General features: G+C 33.4%; 3 protein-coding genes across 4 annotated transcripts in view; 1 reads left to right on the top strand and 2 right to left on the bottom strand.

Moving 5' to 3' along the window:
• The window catches only part of LOC107876136, a gene marked incomplete in the record, with an annotated part of 2,717 nt that extends 1,431 nt beyond the window's left edge, over positions 1-1,286 (top strand). Inside the window, 1 exon segment of the mRNA XM_047413785.1 lies at positions 498-1,286. Within this exon segment, the coding sequence (XP_047269741.1) occupies positions 498-1,035 (538 nt within the window).
• LOC107876135 (boron transporter 4-like) lies at positions 1,185-7,004 on the bottom strand. 2 transcript variants are annotated; one of them, XM_047413784.1, is made up of 14 exons: positions 5,624-7,004; positions 5,422-5,504; positions 5,294-5,341; positions 5,149-5,194; positions 4,809-4,947; positions 4,320-4,485; positions 3,999-4,165; positions 3,452-3,625; positions 3,251-3,346; positions 3,012-3,128; positions 2,472-2,797; positions 1,897-2,176; positions 1,662-1,799; positions 1,185-1,499 (listed from the first exon to the last, which is right to left on the bottom strand). In XM_047413784.1, the coding sequence occupies exons 1-14, from the start codon at positions 5,731-5,733 to the stop codon at positions 1,467-1,469; spliced, it is 1,923 nt and encodes a 640-aa protein (XP_047269740.1). In that variant the 5' UTR covers positions 5,734-7,004; the 3' UTR covers positions 1,185-1,466. The 2 variants fall into 2 exon arrangements, with proteins under 2 accessions (XP_047269740.1, XP_016578635.2); XM_016723149.2 differs by having other exon boundaries at positions 5,149-5,341; positions 5,624-6,416.
• A 1,109-nt stretch (positions 7,005-8,113) lies between these two features.
• Positions 8,114-15,432, bottom strand: LOC107876137. Its single transcript, XM_016723153.2, has 7 exons — positions 14,701-15,432; positions 13,626-13,933; positions 12,665-13,336; positions 12,315-12,443; positions 11,549-11,752; positions 10,310-10,510; positions 8,114-8,737 (listed from the first exon to the last, which is right to left on the bottom strand). Exons 1-7 carry the CDS (start codon positions 14,945-14,947, stop codon positions 8,615-8,617), a joined length of 1,884 nt encoding a protein of 627 aa, XP_016578639.2. The 5' UTR covers positions 14,948-15,432; the 3' UTR covers positions 8,114-8,614.
• Between the last annotated feature and the right edge of the window lie 9,156 nt (positions 15,433-24,588).

The following is a 24,588-nucleotide window of genomic DNA, read 5'->3' as shown; positions in this document are numbered from 1 at the left end:
TTACCTATTTAGTTATTCCCTCTATTGGCACCATTTAATTTTTGTTCCTCTAAAAATGATATTAAAGTGATTTTAAAAAAAGATAATTTGATGAACATAACAAAATACTTTTCCTTATTTCATACGGTCTGTTCGATTAAACAGTATCATATAAATTGAGATGGAGAGATTATTTTTTTTTTTTAAGAATAATCATGCAAAAAAATAAATATGGCAACGAAAATGGATTAGAGGTATCTTTGTATGGAAAACAATGTATTTTGAAAAATATTTTTCAATTTTGCCATATTTGTCCCTTCATTTCTGTTTATTTACCAAGCACTAGAACTTAAATAAAAAAGCCAGTTACATATTTTTCGACTCTGGGAAAACATTCTTCTTCGTACCAATTATACACCATAGGTCTAATAAAACAGGATGGAAATTATCCTTTCACTAGGATTTATCAAATGATCACGATGTTGATAAAATGCTTACTACCATAAATTAGTGAATGCAGGCAACATGTTGAAGAATGGTAACTTTGAGGAGGGTCCATACATTTTCCCTAACACAACATGGGGGGTTCTAATACCTCCCAACATTGAAGATGATCATTCTCCATTACTTGGATGGATGATCGAATCTCTCAAGGCAGTAAAATACATCGACGCTGAACACTTCCACGTGCCGGAGGGCAGACGAGCCGTCGAGCTCGTGGCAGGAAGAGAGAGTGCCATAGCACAAGTAGTGAGGACAAGACCAGGAAAAATATATGATTTACTTTTCTCAATCGGAGATGCTAGCAATTCTTGTGAAGGTTCCATGCTTGTTGAGGCATTTGCTGGGAAAATTACTAAGCAATTCCCTTATGAATCTAAAGGCAAAGGTGGATTCAAGAGGGCTAGGCTTAGGTTCACTGCAATTTCTACGCGTACGAGACTGAGGTTCTTGAGCACTTATTATCATATGAAGAGTGATAATTCGGGTTCGTTGTGTGGTCCTGTGGTCGATGATGTGAGATTGGTAGGAGTTCGCAATCCCCGCCTTCCATAGGTCCTTTTAATTAATTAAGTCTTATATTTATTGATTGAGTTTTAAGTTTTATGCACGACGGAATGCAGAGATGTTATTCCTTGTAATACGTGCTATAGTTGATCTGTTGTTATTTTCTTTTTTTTTTTCATGTCATAGAAGAGTTGAAATGATGTAATGTTACATTATATATGTTGCATTTTGCATGTACTTATACAAAAATTTCGAATAATCAAATGAAAGAACCTTCTTGGTTCAACATATTATGTGTACCTTCATTTCCATTTAAAAAGAATGTGACACCCGAGTCTAACTCAACCCCGAAAGCTAACTATTGAGTGGAGAATTATCCAAGTTTATATAAGCAAACCACCAGTCCATTCCCCAACCAAAGTGTACGTACCTTACCCCTACCTCGTGGAAATAGGTCTCGTTGAGTCCAAGCTGATCAACTACTCAAATTCTGTCTCTGTAGTTGCATGAACCTGAAATGTAGAATGTCAAACTGCGCTACTTTGAACTCTCCAGGAAGATTTTTGCAAATTGCAATTTGTTGCATAGGTGTTTTCTGAATTCTCATCAACTCTATGCACTATTATTTAGAATACAAACTAAAACTCTGTTGAAGGAGCTGGTTCTAAAGATACCTGTGGAAGTTTATCCTCGGTAAAGCTCTTGCTCCTGACCTTGAATTCCCCCCTGCTGGTTGTAAGTTCATCTAATATCTCAGCACCACAGATGTCTACTTCACCTTCCTCCGTTCCATTATGAGGTGCTTCCATTTCCTTATAGAAACAAGTATTTGATAGTTGATGATATAATAAGTTGATATACTTGGAACACAAAATCAAGAATTGAGTGGACATTTAACTTTTGGGGTACCTTAGAAGAGAAGCTGTGTAGACGTTGAGGGTCACCAACAATTTCCTCATACTCAGCTGCATCTAGCTCTCTCAAATGATGAGGCTGGAATAGCTTGGGGAGTAAATGTTGTCGTATGCTTAAGAGGAGAAAAAATGGTAAAGGGAAGAGGATGCCAGCTATCGGGATCCAAGTGACTCCAAAGCACAACAGTAAGTACACAAATTGGAAAATTGTGAAACTTGCAATGTATCTGAATGGGACCGACTCCACAAAAGATGCATGCACCCCTTCAATGACCCTGTCAACATGGTCGCTAAAGTCAGTTAAAGAAGGAACTGGATTCGCCAATGCTCATATTTACTTAAAGAGTTTAATTTATGTTCTGTGGGCAACTTTTCATATCAACTCTGATATACTACCCAAGAAAACAGAATGAGAACTTGCCATAGGTAGTTAAACTGTAAATATTCTTCCTACTGTTAATGTATATAACTTAAATCCTTATTCATGTATGTCTGGCATTAGAAAGTTAGCTTTTACTTGCTAGTAAAAGAAAGAACTTGAAATATTGGTGAATTACCAAGTGTACTTACTTAAACCTCCTCCCAGGGGTGATGACGAGAAGCAATATTCTTTCCCAGAGTTGATTTCCTGGCAGGCTGTCAATAGCCATATAGGCGAAATACCCCCAAAGAACTGATGTTGGTATCTTCTTTATCACTGGCATAGCACAAACTGATGCTGCTACAAGAAGCGACTGTAATAGATTGCTCACTCTTTGTTCATTGACTCGGACAGGCAAGTAAACATCTATGTGTTTCTCAGGATCAAATGTGACCTCCGCTTTATCTCCATTTTTGTTTTCGGTACTTCTCATTACTGCCTCTTTTAGATGTTCCAACTCTTTAGCTACTGTGGTCTGCAATAGGATACGAAGTGTTCATTTACAAAGCTCAATATTTACCTGTATGAACTAAAATGTGCACTACTGTGGACTACAACCGTCATTTAATAATTAAAGAACGGTAATCTTTTGAATAAATAAGCTTAAAAAGGATTATGAAGAATCTTTTGCAAATTAAGAGTAATGTCAATTGCCAAGATATAGGCAATGAGAAGAGGCAGAAACTTACATCAGGAGAACTATCGATCTTTATGAAAACTGCTTGCATATTGCCATAGATTTCAGAATTGGTAGCCTTTCGCTTTATACTCTCCTTGGCACTTTTGACCATCTTCCCCCGAATCAGCTGGTTCACATTGCATAAAGTTCATCAGATGGTTCACATTGCATAGAGTTCATCGGTTTCAAAAGAGTAGCATCAACACAATCACTATCATACGTCTCCAGTATATGCTAATTAGTAATTACCTGTCTCTTGAGAACAGCCAAACTCTTTGTATGCATAGGAGACTGTGGCAGGACACCATTTGAAGGAGGCACTCCAATTAAGCCACAAAGCAAAGTCTAAGCAAATACCATTCATGTAATTAGATAGTCTTCGGTTAATACACGAGTGATGGAAAATGAAAAACTATAGAAGAAATCAGCTATAGATGAATAGCTAGATACCATAAATCCCAAGAGCAAGATGTCATGATGATAAGCAGAAGGATTCTTAAGATTGAATTCCTTTTGTTGTGCCATTTGTGAAGCAACAGTATGATCAAAGAAATAAAGTCCAGCTATCATTACAGCTGGAATTAAGGCAGCAAAGATGTATGTTGGAGGAACCTTTCCCATATCCTGCAATTGATATATCATGTGTTCGTTTCAAGTTTTTACAGTACAAAAGTGCAGATCGATGCACAAATCATCCTGCGTAATCAGAGGCGGAGCCAAGATTTCAACTAAGGGGGTTCAATATTCAAAGAAAACTTAGTCGAACGGGGTTCAACACCTACTATAACCACATAAACAATAATTTTAACCATATATAAATAGTATATTTTTCCGTCGAAGGGGTTCGGAGGCTGGCTCCGCCCCTGTCTGCGTTCATGCAAGGTCCAGACAAACAAGATGCATTGTATGCTGACATAAACATCTGATTCCATGAATTTCAAGATTTTTCAATAACCAACAGAAAATTAATCGATCAATCCGTTCACAATCAAAGCACCTTGATTACAGTCCAGTGATGTAGAGATGCAGATTCCCAAGGGAGGGGACTAAAGAGCCTTCTGGGAACTCCAGACGGCACTTTGCTTGGCACGCCATATGAGAGTGCCGACCACACAAGAACCATTAAAGGAACTCCATAATCCGCAACAAAGCTTCTGAACCAGCCTGATTCAACGAGAAAATAACGTAAAATTAGTTAGTCAATAGACACTACATACATATATGCAACTTCATGAGAAGATTTATGTTACATGCATCGATAGTGTAAGAAATACTGTAAAAATGACCATATTAGTGATTAAATGTTTGCATGACATACCAGTTCCATACCACCATGACCTTGCTTTTCTGCTTTTCAATGATGTGTATAGAAGGCCAAAGGAAAAAATGACTCCAAGTAACCCGTTTGTATAGAGCCACTGGAATTGATATTTCTCTAAACTTGGGTCCTCAGCTTTGGGAACTTTGAATTCACTCACTAACCCCTACAAAATCAAATCAAAAGTTCTGCCTCAAGTTAAGTAGTAAAGGGTGTCACATAAGCAGGTTGGACTAAATTTGAACGAGTTAAATCTGTAAATGGTTTGGGGTCATAATTCACCCAAAATCTATTTTGATCAAAGTTGAGCAATCATGTAAAAGTCCTGAATGCATGCGCAGACCATTCCGTTCGCATATGAAGGAGTTGGACGGGTTATTATATTTTCATGAGCTAATTTTAATACCCAACTTCATAGTTCATATACTAGTGTCGATCAGATATTACCGAAAGCTGAATTTCTAAGAAGCAACTTCTGCTTGCAGGTACCTTAATTGCCTCTTGAATAAAAAGCACTGAAATGAGCATCCCAAATGTCTCTCCAGCTATTCTTGTAAATCGATTGATAATGTAGCACGCGTTAAACATTGCTAGAAGAAACAATAAGAGTGCCGTCCACACACAAATCCTACAGAATCAGTATGAAAGTAATTTCTCATGTCAACACAAATACTGAGTTAGGTTTTTCAGATGGTCCCTCAACTAACAACTACGTATTAACTTATTATCTCAGAAAGTCACCTTCTGAAATAATAACTATTAGTTAAATGATTCATCTCCGCAAATACTTTAATCTGAAAATGTAAAACTCAAGATAATTCTAACATACCATCCTGCCCAAGCCAAGTAAAGTCTCTGTCCCAAGTCTTGTCTCCCTTTAGCAAATTTGTACATGTAAGTGTACATAATAATAGTAGGTTCTGCAACACCTAATATTAGAAGAGGCTGCCCGCCGAAAATGGAGTGTATGATACCACATATAGCTGTTGAGACCAAAGTTTCCACAGTGCTAACGCTCCCATCTAATGAAGATGTAACTTGTTAATTAAATTCTTGTGATGCAGTACTTAAATGTTGTTCACAATGTTACAAAAGAAGTAACCTGTATCTCTGCTCAATTGTTCGCCAAAGGCGATTACTGGAAGAGCAGATGCAAAAAATATGTAGGTACTTGGAGCCAATATCCTATATAAGAAAAATGAAACATGTAAAATGTCATTTGTAAATAACATTTGAAAACGGAAGGAGGAGGTCAACCAAAACGAGATGTTAACAATTAGACGAAGGATATATATTAGTAATACGATATTCCGGACGTAAGTCCAGCAATCCAATCGTGCTTGTAGCAAGCTGCTCGCCCTCGAAAATCATCGGTAATGCCTCTAAATGGAACTGTGACAACACTCTTCATCATCTCTCATGAATCAAAAAATACTAGTGGGAGTGGGAGGAATATTGAAGAGTATGTTAGTTAGTAGAAAATATTTACGAGTACTATTCAACATGCACTAGTATTCAAAAATAAAATAAAAAACGAAGTGTGCAATTTCACTACGACTATTATAGCATTTGTCATTTGGAAAAAAAAAAACAAAAAAAAAACAGCAAGTTTTGCAGTCTCAATGTGACTTGTCAAAAGACGTGGAAAAATGAAAAAAGGTTCAAGTTTTAATAACATTAACGATCCAAAGTGAAGAATTAATTAGCACAACGCATTGGGCTAAACGTGTTTGAAATTTCAGGGTACATGCGTTTATGCCGTTTTAAAAGTAATTTCAACATTAGTTATAAACTCTATTTGGTATTAAGGAGTGTTCTCGATTTAGGACCCTATTTCAAGTTTTGATTTGAAATAATTATTTATATATGAAATCCACAAAAAGTTTCAAATTTTGAATTTTCCATAAAGTAGTACCATTAATTCCAAATTGCAATTTCAGCTTATTTTAAATGTAAGACTTGACCCAAAAATTTATATTTTGCAAAAAAAAAAAAAGACACATTTTAAATTTTGTAAAAGAAAATGCATGTTCAAACTTCAAAGAGATTGTTCATGTGGAAGGATTATATAGAGAATAGCCAACTTTACTAGTGGTACTATTTTATTTTAAACTATAACGAGTGGACATCTAAATTCCAATATACCAGAAGAGGCAGGATTAGCAGGTGAAGATAAAACGTTCCTTACAAATTACAATACAAAGTATTATTATTATTATTAATTAGGGATCCCTATTAATTATTTATTTGACTAAGCATTTACGTCGTTTCACTTTTTTTTTATTTTCCACTAAGAGTTCGACATTCTCTTTTGAGGCCCGGCTACTTCAGATTTGTCCTAAAAAATTTCACTTTAAAGGTAAAATCCTTTCTACCAAAGCCGGTTTTTCATATTTAGAAATCGAACAAGAAACCTCTGAGTAAGAACGTGGGAGTACTTATACCACTTCACCACAACCTTTGATAGTCAGAAGTCGGCTTTATGTTGCCAAACAAAATTGAAAAACAAGACACAGAAATTTTGGCATATAAATATTCCATGAATTCACTTACCTAAGAAATTTATTAAGGCTATTATATTCAAACATTGGAGTAATTACTTCCACTAGTTTACGTATTTGACTTATATATATTGAAAAAGGCGGGAAAAGATAGAGACACTCTTGACTGGACCATTCTTTGTGGAATTTTTCCTTTCTAATTTATCTTTTCTTTTTTTTCTTAAAAAAAAATACTGATCAAACATAAATTATTGTATAAATAACATAAATATCAATTCTTTTGGAGGTAATTACACTCTCTCCCACTTTTTTAGTTAGTTTACTTTTTCTCCCTGTTGATATACATAACATAGCCGACATATACATAGCATTCTGTGTATATATTGAGATTTTTGTAATATATTTTGGGAGTTGAGTTTTTTCTACTATTGAAAATATAAGTGGTGTATTTGTGTAATTTTTAGTAAATTATTTCTCTTTTATTTACGTACGGTCCTCTATTCAAGGAAGTGGACCATTTGATGTTGAAATCTCTTCACGTAAGAATTCTATTCAAGGAAGTGGCAAAGAAGTTTTAAAATTGTTCAAAAAATAAAGCATTTCTCTTAATGCATAAATGATTAAAGTTACAATTACCCCTCAAAATTTTTTCTACAGGCTTTCTAACATATTTATTGAAGGATATTTTTATTAAAAAAAAATATTAAAAAGTACATAATTCATGTTATTTTTAATACATCAAATCATACACTACATAAAAAAAATGCAAATATAATTAATACAAACATAATTAATGCAAGAATTATTAATACACTAATTTTTACATTGTTCTTATACACTCTACCAAACGACCCCTTATATTATAAGTTTACATGTCCACAAAACAAGATAGTGGAGTCATAGTAAATTTTAACCCGCAACGCGCAATTCAAATTAGTCTAGACTCCAATGCAGATCCCAAACACCGGAGACCAAGTGGGAGCCCAAAAAAAAAAAAACTTGTGACCACTTTTTAATATTCTGAAAGATGCATGCTCCGAAACAAAAATCCTTCTTTCTTACATTTCACAAAATTGAATAGTATATAGGAACTCCGAACTCTCTATTTGTAGTTGTAATTCTCCTTTTTGTCATTCTATTTTAATGTACTAGTGAATTAGTTACAAATACGCCTGATATTTTTCAAATATAAACATCAACCCTCATGCAAAATGAAAAACATTATTCCAAAATAATACTTGTGCAAACTATATCATAATATCTGAATCGTATCAACTTTCTCAAGAAGGTGCATGAAAAATCAAGCAAAAGGCTAAATAATGCTACTGCTGTTCATATTTGTTTATTATTTACAACCAAATACATCATCCTTCGTGACAAACAGAAAGGAGAATTAATTGTTCTTGTACTGTTACTGAGAATTTTCACATATAAGAGAGAACGAGAGCGGGCGAGGGAGAGAGACTCTAGCAGGAAATCTGCCTATGCTGTTCCGAAGAAAAAGGAAATTGTACACAGATGTTATCTCCACTCTTATGTGGTCGATAACAGAAACCAAAACCTAGTTTAAGAATCTGCACATCGGAATTAAGAAGGAAGGGAGGGTAGGAAGATACACTCTGAAAGTTCTAACACTCAAGCTGCAAATTCACAATTAAAGCTCTACCAAAAGAAGAGGACAACTTGGACCTCTACCTTTTGAGTAATTCAGAAAAGAAAAATTACAAAAGATATGTGTGAAGAAAGGGCAAAAAGCTCAGTTGAATAAATACTTGTGACTTGACATTAAGCATCCTATTGATGTTGCGGTTGTGATTCCACTAAAATTCTATTGATGAATGGCGTCATGGCTGCTAGCAATGCTTTCGGACATTCCTCATGTGGAAGATGTCCACAGCCGGATATGGCAACAAGTCTCTGTAAGTTGAAATCATTGTCAGATTTGCAGGAATAAGGCTGAAACTTTGCAATTAAAGCACAGGAATGCAATATGTATGTGTTCCAGAACTAGCACCTTGAGTCAAACGGGTAGAACGGAATCAATTTAGCTTCTACATAATCATTTCATTGAGGAAAGCACCAATAAATTAAATTTTACAGTTATTATTACACAAGTCAACATGTGGCAGAGCTGCAATATTATACATATGCTTTTGAGACATAATGTGAACATAACGAGCAATAAAGCTGGAATAGGTAAATGATTCTTTTTCAATTTTTGAACAATATGTCATTTGTGTTTGGAAAATCAGAAAAGTGGTTTCTTTTTTCTTGTAATTTACTCGAGATGCTTAGCAGGGTTTACATGAGTAAACCTAGTAAATATAGATTCTTTATATGATGGATTTTTCAAGTACACTCCTAAAATCACAAACTAGAATTTATGTGTCTTCTTGTGCTACGGCAGCTCACCCGTCCAAACCTTTTTTCTTTCCCAAATATTTTTCCCATAGTTGTGTCTTCAATCTTTTATCTTAACAGTAGAACACGAATGGCCTTTAATTTTAACAAAATGGAATCTCAAAAACCATCATTATGATGTAAGCATTCACAAAATTCTTTAATTCTTCTTATTTTTTGCTATCCGCATCAATAGTTGTAGTTTGGCCTTAAAGCAACAGTACTTCTTGCTTTTATGGTTTATTCGGTTTAGTCTAAAACAGTCCTTGTTCTCTTATTTTCCTCGTATGAAGTGTTGTAATGATGTTTTCCCAAAGAGTTTTCTTTTTAGATGTTGAGGGAAATTTTTATATTTAAGAATATACTCCAAAACCCCATCGTAAAGGTCAAGAGGCAAGATTGTCATAAATGAAAGCTTTTATTACTCAACTCTATACAATTATTGGGATATGATTACTAACTAGGATCAAGATGATCACTCACTGATCTATCCAAAAGAATTGGGCTTCTATTGAGAAAACAATCCAAAACAGCACAAGGACAAGAAAATCATTTTTGAATAACCACATGGAATGAAACAGGTCTTTCATCACCAAGAATGATCAACTCAAATAACTGTTGAACAGAGCATGTTTCAAACCACATGGTACAGCACGTCATCAAATTGATTAAATTATAATGAACCAAAAATCCTAGAGGAAAAGAACTTCAGCTTTTAAAATTAACTCTTAACAGTTTTTGTTGCTTGGACTCTTCAAAAATGTCAATGGGTGCGTGTCGGATTCTCCAAAAGTAGTGTATTTTAGGAGAACCAAACACGGGTGCAGTATCAAAAGTGAAGAGTCCGCACAACTTAAGGCTTTCCCATCAGAAATAACATGTTGCACAAAACACCTAAACAGGTGATACGAGGTTAAGGAAAACACATTCTTTTTAAAATCAAGGAAAACACATGCAAAACCATAAGACATAGAAACAGAAAAATTAAGTAGAAATAACCTTCCAAACTCTATCTCGTAAAAAGCTAGACCATGATATACAATATACTGCTACAAATATCAAATTTGATGAGAGAGAGGGAGAACTTACAGAATTTACAAGTTTTGATGCCATCGCTTGAACAGATTTAATAGGAACAAGTGCATCTTCAGCTCCTCCGACCACCAGAACTGGTAAACTTTCAACTGTTTTTAGAAGTTGTGCCACATTTTCTTGTGAGAGAACTGTCTCGCATGAATGTTTTCCTATCTCATGGAGTGCTTCATCCCATCCTTCTACAAATAATGGGGCCTGATTACGCACAAGCAGAAAGGACGATATCATGATCATATAATACAATAACAATACAACAACGACAACAACATACCCAGTGTATTCCCACATACAGGGGTAAAAATTGGGTAAGATACACTGAAGTGGGTAGCCTTAACTGGATGTGTCTGTTAATAGGTAAAGCCCGAAGACTGTTCCCGTCCCTACCCAGTGAAATCCCACAAAGTGAGGTCCGGGGAGGGTAGAGTGTGTGCAGACCTTAACACTACCTCTTGGAGGTAGGGAAGCAATTTCCGAAAGATACTCGGCGCAAGTGAAGCAAATCAAAGTAGTAATAAAAGATCAATGATCATATCATAATCTATGAAAATGTAAGACCAAACAACTTGACATCAAGTACTCAAAGTAAGAAAGCACGTAGATATATTTGTCCTGCATATCGACCAAACTAAAGGTGTCCCAAACACCAACAATCTTCTCATTTATCATATTTCAACTCTAGGTACAATATTAAATGATCCAGTGAAGTAAGCATACGTTCATACTTTACAGACTCTACCCAAGCCGCGGGTCACTCTTAACTTTCACAGTCTTCTCCGTTTACTTATAAGTTTTGCCCCGAAAAAGATTCATCTGAGCACAGAAAAGAAGTCCGTACCTTGTGTACATCTTATAATGGCGTCACAGCATTTGCAATTTAACAAAATTCTTTGAATATGACAGATAAGACTTTTAGAGAGCATTTTGAACTCCATTCTTCTTTTTCTTAGCACCACCAAATCAAATCTTCAGGCTTTCTCCTTAAATTAGAAAATTTAAGGAAGTATTTACTTAAATTCTTTAATTTCTAGCATTTGTTCTGTTTAGTTAATCCTGGTAAAAACATATGCTAACATAAACAAAATCAGGTTCACTTCACAGGTATAAAATTCAAAATGTTCAACTGGAGAATATCTACAGAGCACATTAAATTTATTCTAATCAGTATCAGTTTCAATTCAGAAGAGCAGTCATTACCTAGTATAAATAAACAAACAGAAAGTACACATACTATACCTTATATAGGCTCAGAACATCAGTTGTCAACTTGGTGGCATCATACCATGCGCGTCTATTAACAACTTGAGTAATTTCTGTTCGCAACAGTGGACGCACCAAGTGCTTTTTTCCGAGAGAAGTACGCAATAATATCCTTGCAAATGCTGGAACCAGTTCTCTAGACAAGCTAACATCCAATAATACAATCCCCTTAATATGGACCTAACAGCAAAAGACAATCAAGAAGATTAATATTACTCAGGAACATACGCAAAAGAGGTGTACATCATTTACCGGCAGCTTGAAGTTAAAACTGATCCTAAAGTGCTTACCACTTTTCTTCAAATAAAATTAGCCCAATATATAGGAAAGAAACTCACTATGGGAACTGAAATTACTCTAGCACAAAATTGGGGGCAGTGACATTTTCTTATTTATATTTTAATGACGGTGGTGTCCTGGCACCTTCCACACACCTTGACTATTGCTTTGTGTACTTGTTACCTCCCACCAGCACAGGCACCGGGCAAGGCGTAGGTAGATGTGAAGAAATCACCTAGTGTCTTTTGCCTCCACCGGAAACTTTTCTTATTTATTAATCATGGCTTCATCAAGTTTTCAGTTCATGCAGTTCTGATAACAACAAGGCACAAAAAGGTACTTGCCAGGAAGAAAGCACCGTCACAACTCGCAAGTCATTCACATTAATTGACTTAGCAAAAGAAAAAAAAGTTGATTCACATTAATCATATTTGTTGACTGATCCTAAAAAAAGTCAACTCACATTAATCGAATTGGTGGATGACTGAACTCTTTGTGCAGCCTTCAGTGCAAGCAATCCACCATCATCATGACCAACAAGTACGACTGAAGTAAAACCCATATCCGAACAAAACGAGAGAAGCAGGTCAACCTGAAAAGTGAAAAATAGGACAGTTTACAAAAGGCCTAAAATATTGAAAATTAACGTTCCCACAAATCAAGAAAACCCAGAAATTTCCTCACTTTCTGGCTCTTGATACTTGATATTCTCACTTCTTTTTCATTTAATTAATTGTTGTCATCTCTATTGTTTGGTAGTCATGCTAATTTTACAACAAATTTCATTAGAAAGAACCAAAAGCATGAGAATACCTGACTATCAATCTTGTAGGGATTAGGCAATTGATTCTCCTCCCAATCTCTCTGACGTGGCCTAGATGTCAATCCCCATCCTGGCCTGTCAAAGGCTGTGACTGCACAACCCACCTGCTGGGATAACTCATCCATCACCAGTCTCCAAGAGAAAACCCCACCTCCAAAACCATGCACTAGAACAATTCCAAACTGATTATTCCCTTCAACATCTCGTACCGGGAACGAACATCCTACCTTACCAACATCATTTTCATCAGCAATTTCATCTAGGCTGAAACTAGGGATTCCTTCAGAAAGAGCTGGGGAAGTTGGAGACACGTCTAAAAGAGGCATAGAGAGAGTGTGGGTGTGAAATTGACTACTGTGGCTCCTCCGAATACGATAATCACTTTTCAACAAAACATGTAGTGGGTTAGCAGAAGAAGGCGTGGAAGACAAAGAACGGTAAGGTGAGCCAGGCAAGCAAAGTTTGTAATGAAGAGAGAGCCCAAGGCAAGAAATGAATGAACTATCAACATCAGCAAGCAATATAGCAGGGACTTCGCCCTCATCATGAGCCGATCCTGCAAGTTTTCTCCGCATATCACTTTCAGTTCTTGTTTTACCAGTCGGAATTGGAGATCGTGGTACCTTATTGTATGCAGAGAAAACAACTTTGCAAGGAAGGACCTGTAGTTGTAGAGGAAACCAATTCTCAAAAACTTATAGGCTTCAGATAACTGTACCTTCTTTCTAAAAAGGCCATTAATAAATCTAGAAAGCAAAATAATCTATATAATCTAAATTTCTTAGGAAATAAAATGCACTTAAATAGTAAATTGATAAATAACCTTTATTTAAAAACATGGTTAGGAAAAGAGCATGCTCATTTTGTGAAAACTACAGAATTGATTCCAGCTGAAGGAAGCAGGTCCAAGAAGAGGCAAAGTTACTAAACAGAGGGCATATAATAGCTTACAGCTTCTGGGTCAACTCGGTGAAACAAAAGCTTCCTCCTTGCTCTACAGCTTGTTCTGTAAGCAATTACAGTATGTCCAAGAGCAAAGACTACCGAAGAAAGAAACAACACAGGCATCCCCCATGACTTTTTCAGATGAAGCCTTTGCCTTGAGACAGAAGATGAAGCTTCAATCTCCAAATATGAATTGACAGAGAAAACACACGCTTTGATTGAAAGAAGAACAATGGAAACAATGGAACAGAATGTAACCGTTCCAAGGTACGGTCCGTGTGAAAGAGCAGGGCCATCACACAAAGAATAAACACCTATCATCAGAAACTAAAATGGATTAGTCTTGTAATAAACACTAACCGGATAACGGACTCGGAAAGAGGTCATTAAATGTTAAAAAAAGTTATAAATTCAAATCATCCCATCTAACCCATTTTAGTTAAAAGAGTGAACCTTTCCAAATTATTAGACCTTGGAAGAAAAAGCTCAAGCCAAGAAGATAAATCTAACTCAGACATCTGAACATAGCAATAGCAATGGGAACATAGCCTAGTTGTAAGGGCCCTCAATCTGCGAGTCACTAATAGAGCAAAGCAGGAAAGGCCACTATTGATCTCTTAGGCATCTATGTTGGCCGGAGGGAGGTGTTGCTAAGGTTTACCATAACAAAAGAAAAACAAAAACTTCTAAGGGACATCATGAAAAGAGTTTAGAAACCAAAACAATATTTAAGATGTTACTCCAAGAAACTATGAGCTATATTGCTCGGACTCTTCAAAAACATCAATAAGTATATGCCCGATCAATGCACTTTTTATAGGATGCAAAGAAATACTACAACATTTTTTAAGAGTTCGAGCAACATTGACAACAGGTGCAAAGCCAGAATACAACATCAAGCTCTAAGGTATATCCACAAATACCTAAATTTCAACTTTAATCACAAAGAAACAGCTATAATTATAACGAGTAAACATTCATTAATCAAACGAGTTAACAGTTCACTAAACAATCTTCGACATCAACAAACATAATACATTGTTGAAAAAATGAAAACGAAACCGAAAAAACAATGACATACATGTGATGATAAGAGATCTGATGACAGAAACGAGAGGAATATCGGTCAAGGAGCTTTTGAATGCATATCTATGCAAATGCTCTTTAAAACTATAACATTTGACGCATGTAAAACTCGAAATCAACACACTTGGTACCAATACATCCCCAATTGCCACAATTAGTGGCGCCGATAGTACCAATAACGACGCCAACATCGCCACCATAAAATATATTATCTTCAAAAATCTCTTCAACTTCTCCACCATTCCCTTCCCCCCCCGAACCCGATCCCGATCCCATTATCACAATATTATAAACTTCCCTTTTTCCTCTTCAGGTAGGGCTAATAGATCGAATATGGAAAGAGATGAAAACAACAGGACAACACGACGGCGGAGGCGGCGCAACGGCCATATCTCGCCGGCGACGGGCGAACGAAACGCAGGTCAGCGACGACGATGTTGAATATCGGTGTTTCGGGTCGGGTCGGATATCCGCTATGAAAAAAACGTAAACAATTTTTCTCCGTTTTTCTCTCTTTGCTGAAAAAAGTACATAGAGAGAGAGGAGACTTCTGGTTTATCGCCGGGAGTTTTTTGAACTGTTTGCGTCGACTTTTGTTTTGTTTACGAGTTTAATAATTTATTTTTTCTTTCCTAATTTATTGAGGAGAAAATGATTCAATTTTACCCCATCACTAAATGTTTGATTTGATATTTCTTGATTATAAGAAAGAATTACTTCAACCATGCTTCAACGTAAAAGTAATTTATATTATAGTAGTAGGATATATTAGATTCTTCCCTTTCTTGGTCCCATACAATAAAAAATAAATTTTTTTCTTATTTGTTTATAAAATATTATAAATAAATTTTCATTATGATATTAATTTAACAGAATAATAACTAATATGTGATAATAAACTAATTTGTATCGATACTAAAAATGTTATAAAAGTTAATGTGCACAAGTTTAATTCTTATTTTAGTTGATACGACTAAATAAATAATTATTTTTTATGCTAAGTAATTGTTTATCTTTTTCTTATTTCATTCTTGTAATTACATTCTACCTTTTTCTAACTCAAACATTAATTGTCAAATTATTGTTGAAAAATGGAAAAATGAATCCTAAACTTTGTAATGCACTTATTCATTACTTGATTTTTCAATCTCATGGTTGAAGATAAAAAATCTACCATAAATGCAATGATCATTCTTCTTTTAATTTTTTTCCCTTTTCACAAAAATATGAATCTTGAATAAAAGAAAAAAAAAGGAAGAAATGAAGTGTAATTGCAATTTTAACCACATTAATATTAATACTCTCTTTTTTCCTTATTACTGCCATATATATTTACTTATTACTATTAAGCAATTGTGGCTTGTGGGTTAGTCTAATCGTGATTAGTAAAGTAATTAAACAAAAGAGTAAAAATATTTTCTTAAAAAGCAAAAAGAAAATTGTGTACCTCAGACTCTGAATTATTTATTATTTTACCCACCTGGCAGCTTTTTGCCATTGGCTGTCTTTCCCTTTTACCAAATTCACGTTGTTCATTTTTACTTATTCGCTATTATTTCACACGTATTTTAAAAAATATATTAAATAATAAATAATACTTAATAATAATAAAAATAAAATTAATACAAAATAAATAAATTATTATTTATTATCTTAAATAAATATCATTATACGGCTATTTTTAATATATACAGGACAATAAAGATGGAATCGAGTATCTTTTGTGTATCCCAAAGATTTTGCCTGCAATTTATTCTTCTTTCTTTACTTTTTTTTTTTTATCTCTTTTTTCTTTTTCCTTTTTGACAAAGCACCCAGGGTGACCTTTTTTCGACAGAAAAAAACTTTTGCACTGTTATCAATATGCACTTTTCTTTGGATTGTACAGTAGGCCCAGATGTCCTAATGACTCAGTCCTACAAGTTTTGACATTGTGTTAGTACCACGACTCAAATTAATGTGGAAAAGGTCAAAGTACATATGGTAATATGGTAGGCATTTTACTCATATTTGATATTCATTAAATTGTGTTTTAATGTAACATAACATAACATAGTTAAACGATTCTAAAATAAAAGTATGCATTAATTATTGCATGCTATTATTTTTACCTTATAATTTATTCATGAAATCATATTAAATATGTTTTTATTTACCTTTCAACATTGAAGCTATATAAAGGTTAGTAGAACGATTCTCAATTACTATGGAATATATTTGAATCTTTTCAATTTATTAAGTATGATTGAAATTATATTGCAAAAGGTACATATAAGCATGTGTTGACAGTGTAGTGATAAACCAACTGTTTGCTTTTCTATGTGGATCCACTGTTACAAAATAGACCAGTGAGCTGAACAACCTTCAAAAGGAAGGACAATAACAAGAACGAAATTAACGATACAGGATTTGCATTGCATGCATGGGTCGAATGACAAACGAAGAGTAAAATGTAGAAATAAAATCAAATATTTCATACATAAATTTGACGATGAGACAATTTCAAACTTTGAATAGTGAATCATATTTAAAAGGGAGCAAGAGCAATTTTTATCCTCTTAAGGAGTCAGGTGACACATGCATGTTGAAAAGACGAATTGAATGGGACCCTCAACTCTGATTTTTTCGGGCTTGAGAAAATCTTCCTTCTTATAACCAGACTTTATATGTCATAAATTAATTGGTTATCAAATCATAAAAGATAAATTTAAAAAAAAATTAATAATTTACTTATTTTAAAATATTAATAAATATCTCAATAATTCACTCATTTTAAAACGGATAAAGTATTAAATTATAAATGTAATTAAATAGAATAAAGTCAAAATTGGAGAAATAAAGAAGGCATGGGAAGGAGTGGTGTGAGTGGGAAGCGTGGGCGGCAAATAAGCAGAACATTCAACAAAGTTAGCAAAGCCCAAGAACGTGACCGCTGGTTTCGCAGTTAACAATGAAACTGCGTGGGCGGGGGGTAGTGGGGCCCATCAGTTGATCAACTTCAAAAAAATTTTGGTGTCCCATCTCAATTTCATTTGGGCCCCACCCTGTAAAATTATTTTACCGTTTCACCCATTGTCTTTTGGACCCCAGTAAAAATAGTATATTTTTTTATCGTTTTAGCCATCCTCACGTGATCCAAGTCACAAAAATACTTATTGTAGAACTACAAAGTCAGTAGTATACCTGATTTTTTGGGTCTTTTTCTTGGCTTATAATAAAAGCTTTATACTTCCTTTTGGTTCTTATATATATATATATATACTTCCTTCTAATGGAGTAATAATTATTTGGTACTCAATTATTTATTGGTTTGAAAATTTTAATTCTTGTCATGTACTATAATTCATGAAAAGAGATTAGCATCTTTCTCTCATTTTAATGTTTTTGAATTTTGAAACCTATGATTAAGAATAAAGAATCTTACTAATATATATGTTCATTGATGGTTTGTGCCTTGTCGCTCATATAATGTGGTTATGAAGTTTTGAAATAAAAGAATAGTTTATGTGTTTGAATAATAATGCAAAGATGCTACACGACGAATAATAATGTAGAATTTATTATATTTTGAATTATTATTATTGAAACTTTTTATATGAATTAAATATTTATTTTTATTTCTTTTGATAATTTTTTTATTCGAACCATATATGACATATTTAAAGTTACAAGATTAAAAAAAAAAATCCCTCTTAAATTTTAAGTCAAGTTAAAACATACAAATTAAAATGAAAGGGACTAATTTGTTTTATGCAGGAATGAAACATTTTACTACTTCATAGAATAAGTGAAAAAGAATGAAGAAATGTTGTGATTATTTTTTTTATTAATAAGGCGATATGAAACACCTTTATAAGTAGTAGTACTATATCTGACAGCATACCACAGGTTGGTGATAGCTACATGTATATATCTATTTTTAATTAATTCATACATGATTGAAATCCAGGGAGGAAAGCAAAGCATGGGGCCTGTTGTAAATTCTTGATCATATTTATATTACTCTTAATTTGGAAAGGAGTAATAGATGCAATAGGAAAAATCAAAGATTTGATAAATAAATTCTTCACTTTTAATTAAAAATTTTAGATTTGAACGTCCTATGAATCGATGCCACCTTTAATAAAAAACTTTTATTTTTGAAAGCAAAATTTAAATTAATCAAATTACAAAATAAATATTGAATAACTAATGAAAAATAATAGGTCAAGTAGCGCATCCATAGTCATTAAATTAATTAAACCAATAAACATTTCGGCCTTCATTATGCTCCCAAAAAGAAAAGAGAAAAATTATGTGTCAACATAACATATTTCATCATGCATGAGCGATTTGTTTGTAGTTTTTTCCATCAAGATAGAAATGATGCCAACAGTTTCCACACAAGTTATTTAAGTAGAGATTTCATAACACTCAATTTTCTTTGATAATTTGTGTTCAGAATATATTTAACTCTGAATTAAAAAGCACTGAAAGCTGAAGAAAATGAATCAATAGTACCTCCTATTTCACACTTGAGAATGAAAACTGAAAATTCTGTCATCAAATTTTATTTAAATTATTACAAAGTTAGATTAAATATATTGAATGATAGGAAGTATATGGAGTAACCGACAAGTAAGATCGTGTAGTAGGCAGTGTCGGAGCTAGAATTTTCATTGAGAGGTTCAGAAGTAAATACACGAACTAGCTGAAAGGAATTCAACATCTACTATATATACAAAATAATAGTTTTAACTATATAAAAATAATATAATTTTTTTACGAAAGGGTTTGGATGAATCTCTGAATTCAATGTCGCTCGCCACTGATAGTAGGAGTTTATCTTTAATACAGTTGGGGATGCATATGATATGATGCAGCTAGCTAGGACAAAAGGCCACCTTATGAACCCATCACCCATGTTGCTAGTTTAGGTGTACGCGCCTCACGCGTGTACCTCATTTTATTGAGTTCAAATGTTACACTAAATAGGATATTTGTCTAAATAATAAAGATATATACAATAATTAAATTCAACATCTTTTGAAGAATTTATTTAATTAAACTTAACCTTTAAAATAAAATTATCAAAGTCGATCGACATTCATCTATCATCTGTAAATTGCACGAAAACAATAAGATGATAGAGACATCAAAACAATATAATTACACAAAAATTTTCTCAAAGTCGTCTAACAGTCATCTACCAACTGTAAAACTATAACAAAATAATACGATAATAAAGATATCATAATAATACAACTAAACTTAACCTTTACGTAAAAAAAATTTCTCAAAACAAAGATATAAAAATAATACAATTAAATCTAACCTTTACCTAAAGAAAAATCCTCAAAGCTGACTGATTCATCTATGACCTGTAAACTACAACAAAATAATACAATAGTGATCACAAAACTTTAATTTTGATGAAAATAATTCTTGTGTGAACGAAAATTTTGACTCTAAAAAATGACTTGAATGAAAATAAAGGAGATATATATACACATGTTGAATCCCAATAAGTAAATTGATTTCTTCGGTAGTTTAACGTGCATCTCAATATTTATAAAAGTATTTTCTTAATAGAGTCCTATTTTAAGAGTATTTTTCTATCCTATTTTAAGAGTATTTTTCTAATTGATCGGTATAAGAAAAATATTAATTGATTCTCCTTCCATATATTTTAGGAGTCTCATGTATTTTAGAAGTTTAGTTAATATAATAAAATAATTAAATAATAATTAAAAAAAATAGTGAAAAGACAGTTTTGTAAGAGTTTTTTAATGAAGGAAAAAACGTTCAAATCATTTATCTAATGATTTTCATATTTTTAATATATTATAGATTATAGATAAAAGAAAAGTCATCTGATTGCCTTTGGAGGAAAGTGGAATATATCACAATCTTTTAAATTTATTGGTACCTTTTATTAAGACATTAAAATTATGATATGTTTCAACTGACTACTTGTACATATTTAAACAAGTGTCTCTTTTAAAAAATTTCAATTCAAATTATGGCTTATTGAGGTTAATGTATATAATTAAAGGAGGCAACATATTTTAAGTAATATATATCCGAACGATGCAAAAGACATTTTCAAAATTTTAATCGAAAGTTTCTTATATAAAGTTTAAATATTCAACCTAAACGTTATAATTAGAATGTCTTACTAAAATTAACTGTGAAGTTTGAGGAACTCCTTTTCTTTTCTTTGATTACATAAAATTAAAACCTGATTTTCAAGAATTATAATGATATGACCTGCTGTTTTTGCTTGCCAAGTTAGATGACCTCATAACTGGGATCCTCGGATGGCTGCAACACCAGTTGTATCTGTTACTAAATTGCCACCCACCACACCTCAATAAAAGGAAATGTTTTTGTTTAAGAATTGTTTCATGTTTTGCATCTGTTTAGAATCGATTAAACTAAATTAAAATCAACTTTTTTATTTTATTTTAGGAAGTAAATGCTTTTTTTAAAAAAATTAATTTCATATTCAAACTTGAATTGAAATTTTAGTTAAGGATAAAAAGTATTACTTACTGTTGGACAATAAAATTTCGAGATCGAAAAATAAATAATTAGAGACAAGAAAATATTGCAACAATCGATTTTATTGATTTCAATAAGTGAGTGTTACAATCTCTATGAATCCTCTGATTTACTTTTTCGAATATAAATTTAAGGGCTTAAAGCTTAGTCTTGAATTTGAATTTGATTTGATGGACTTGAGTTTGACTTATGCTTGAATTCAAGAGCTTTTGAGCTTGTTCTTGAATATTGCAGTCTTGATATTGAACTTTGATGAACTTGGTTTGAATGTTTGAGCTTTTTAGAGAAATTGCGGCGTTTGATCCACGAGCTTTCTCTTGCTACTTGTTAGAGTTCTGGGGTCTCTCTTCTGAATTATGAGACCCCTATTTATAATTGTAGGAAAGGAAAAGTTATGATGAATATGAACTTTCTCTTACCAATCAGATTTGATTGATGTGACGCCTTTTATGGGCTTTTATTTCACGGGTCTGCTGCATCAATTTGACATGTGGCACGGTCCTATTGACTGCTTCACTTGAATTGGCATGCCACGTCATTTGACACGTGACGCTTATTTGGGCATCTAGAATATGACAATATTCTTGGGCTTAGCAAAGTCGATTTATTATTTATAACCCAAATTAATGGGCTAGCCCAATAAAAATTGGACTTTAATTAAACCCATATATGTTTGGAATTAAATAATTAATCTAATTATATTAATCCACAATATTTATTTAGGACTAATATATTTTGAATTTAATACAATCCGAATTTTATACGGATTTAAATTTAATAAAATTGCATCGCCCACAAATGCCCCCTACTTCAAGACTTGTCGAGACATTTAATATTTTGGAGACTAGCCTTGAAGTATGATTATTTAAGCATGTTTCCTTCGTGTTTCAACGATCCTCATACCTATGAATACCACATTCAAAAATTTAAAGCCGAACTATATTATATTGCCTCTCAAAACTTTCTCATTTTTTCCATGAATCTCTACACTTAAGACCCATTGGTGAGGCATGATATTCAATTTCAAACAGATTTTGAAAGACTTTTTTATCGCCTTACTTAATCATGAATAAAAATCTTCCGATTTGAACTTAGATTGGAGAAGGAAACAACCTCCAATTTGACTTTGTATGGGAGAAGGAAACAATCTCCGATTTGAATTTGTATGGAAGTAGAAAATTAACCTCCAATTTGAATTTGTATGAGGGAAGGAAATAACCCCCAATTTGAATTTGTATGGGAAAAGAAAACAATCGTCAATTTGAATTTAGAGATGGAAATTATTTCAATCTGAATTTATATTGGAGAAGTAAACAATCTCCAATTTGAATTTGGAGATGAAAATTATTCCAATCTGAATTTATATTGGAGAAGGAAACACCCGTCCTACAATTCTATAAAAGGAGGTAGTTTCTCCACTTTTTCAATATCAATTTTGGGGTTTTCAAGTCATCAACAATAGTAAGGTAATTTCTTTTCCTCCTACTTTTCTCTTATTTTCGTCACTTTTTTTTCAGCACAGCATATTAGTGGTAGAAAATTCATATCTAATTGTAGGAATATTGAAATCATGAACCGTTTGATATTCCAAAAACTAGACTTGGAAATATATAACATATCCAAAATTCAGCTTCAAATTCCTTCAATATAAATCTCGATAATTTTTTGAAATTAGCCCTGAATTTTATCATGTTGAAAATTCCAGATCTGCGCGTTTACTAAACCTTTCATATTTTGAAGTAGGAAGGATGAAATCACAAGCCGCTTGATTCTTGTGAAACTAGACACAAAGATCTATAACATATCAAAAATTTATAATTTAATACAATTGAGATATTTTCAGGTGTTATCCCGAAATCAACATTGAGTTTTGATGCATCAACAATTTCAGATTTACGCGACATCACCAAAAAAATTATATCTCAATGTGAGAGTATTGAAATTATGATCCGCTTAATCCTATAGATGCCGGAAACATGCATGTATAACATATCAAAAATTTGGATTTTAACACCTTTTTTATTGTTCTAGATTATTTTTTTGAAGTTTATCTTGACAGAGGATTCCAGATTTGCATTGCCTCACAAAATAATTTATTTCTTGATGTGGGACCATCAACACCAAAGGGTGTTTTTATTTCCTCAAACCAGATTTTGAGGGCTTTATTCTCATCACGGCATCTTGTCTCAATCCAAGTTGGTGATATACAACTTTTAAGATCACAACGCTTTGATAGGTAACGTTCTTTCTATTTGTGTTTTTGCTTTCTTTCTTGTTTTTTTTTTTTTTTGAGAATTGAAATATATAGCAATATGCAACAATCGGCTTAGGATGCGAGAGTTTAACTTTGCCTCCGTCACCTTAAGTCCGACCAATTTTAATTGAAGACGGTGGACATCGACTTAAGGTGCAAGAGTTTAACTTCGCTTCCTTCACCTTAAGTCCGATCAATTTTACTTGAAGACGATGGACATCGGCTTAAGGTGCGAGAGTTTAACTTCGCCTCCGTCACATTAAGTCCGATCAATTTTACTTGAAGACGGTGGACATCGGCTTAAGGTGTGAGAGTTTAACTTCGCCTCCGTCACCTTAAATCCGACCAATTTTACTTGAAGATGGTGGACATCGGCTTAAGGTGCGAGCGTTTAACTTCACCTCCGTCACTTTAAGTTCGACCAATTTTACTTGAAGATAGTGGAAATCGGCTTAAGGTGTGAGAGTTTAACTTCGGCCCCGTCACCCTAAGTCCGACCAATTTTACTTGAAGATGGTGCAGTGATTTTCTTTAAGTATGAGCCCTTTTCAGTGTTCAGCTTAAGGTGCAAAGGGACAAATCTTGTCCACCTTAAGGCATAAAAATTGCGATATCCTTTTAAGGATAAATCTGTGAGAGACCAGCTTAAGGTGCAAAGGGATAAATTTTGTCCACCATAAGGCACGAAAATTTTGAGATCCTTTTAAGGATAAAACTATTAGAGGCCAACTTAAGGTGCAAAGGAACAAATTTTGTCCACCTTAAAGCATGAAAATTTTGATATCCTTTTAAAGATAAACCCGTTAGAGGCCAACTTAAGGTGCAAAGGGACAAATTTTGTCTACCTTAAGGCATAAAAATTTTGATATCGCTTAAGGTGCAAAGGGACAAATTTTGTCCACCTTAAGGCATGGAAAATTTTATATCCTTTTAAGGATAAATACGTAAGAGGCCAGCTTAAGGTAAAAAGGGACAAATCTTGTCCACCTTAAGGCATGGAAATTTTTTATATCCTTTTAAGGATAAACATGTAAGAGGTCAGCTTAAGGTGCAAAGGGACAAATTTTGTCCACCTTAAGGCATGAA

Source organism: Capsicum annuum, chromosome 6, assembly GCF_002878395.1.
Source record: "Capsicum annuum cultivar UCD-10X-F1 chromosome 6, UCD10Xv1.1, whole genome shotgun sequence".
NCBI lineage: Eukaryota > Viridiplantae > Streptophyta > Magnoliopsida > Solanales > Solanaceae > Capsicum > Capsicum annuum.
Note: the sequence above shows the minus strand (reverse complement) of the source record. Positions and strands in the feature narration are given on the sequence as shown.

Excerpts from the sequence above, each read along its gene's own strand:
- LOC107876137 (XM_016723153.2), bottom strand. The coding sequence starts at position 14,947 with ATGGTGGAGAAGTTGAAGAGATTTTTGAAGATAATATATTTTATGGTG. Across the intron at positions 11,753-12,314 it reads CATCCACCAATTCGATTAAT|GTCCATATTAAGGGGATTGT; the intron begins GTGAGTTGACTT and ends TTTTGCTGTTAG. Across the intron at positions 8,738-10,309 it reads CATCAAAACTTGTAAATTCT|AGACTTGTTGCCATATCCGG; the intron begins GTAAGTTCTCCC and ends TTCAACTTACAG.
- LOC107876135 (XM_016723149.2), bottom strand. The coding sequence starts at position 5,733 with ATGATGAAGAGTGTTGTCACAGTTCCATTTAGAGGCATTACCGATGAT. Across the intron at positions 5,342-5,421 it reads ACAATTGAGCAGAGATACAG|ATGGGAGCGTTAGCACTGTG; the intron begins GTTACTTCTTTT and ends CATCTTCATTAG. Across the intron at positions 4,166-4,319 it reads GTCATGGTGGTATGGAACTG|GCTGGTTCAGAAGCTTTGTT; the intron begins GTATGTCATGCA and ends TCGTTGAATCAG.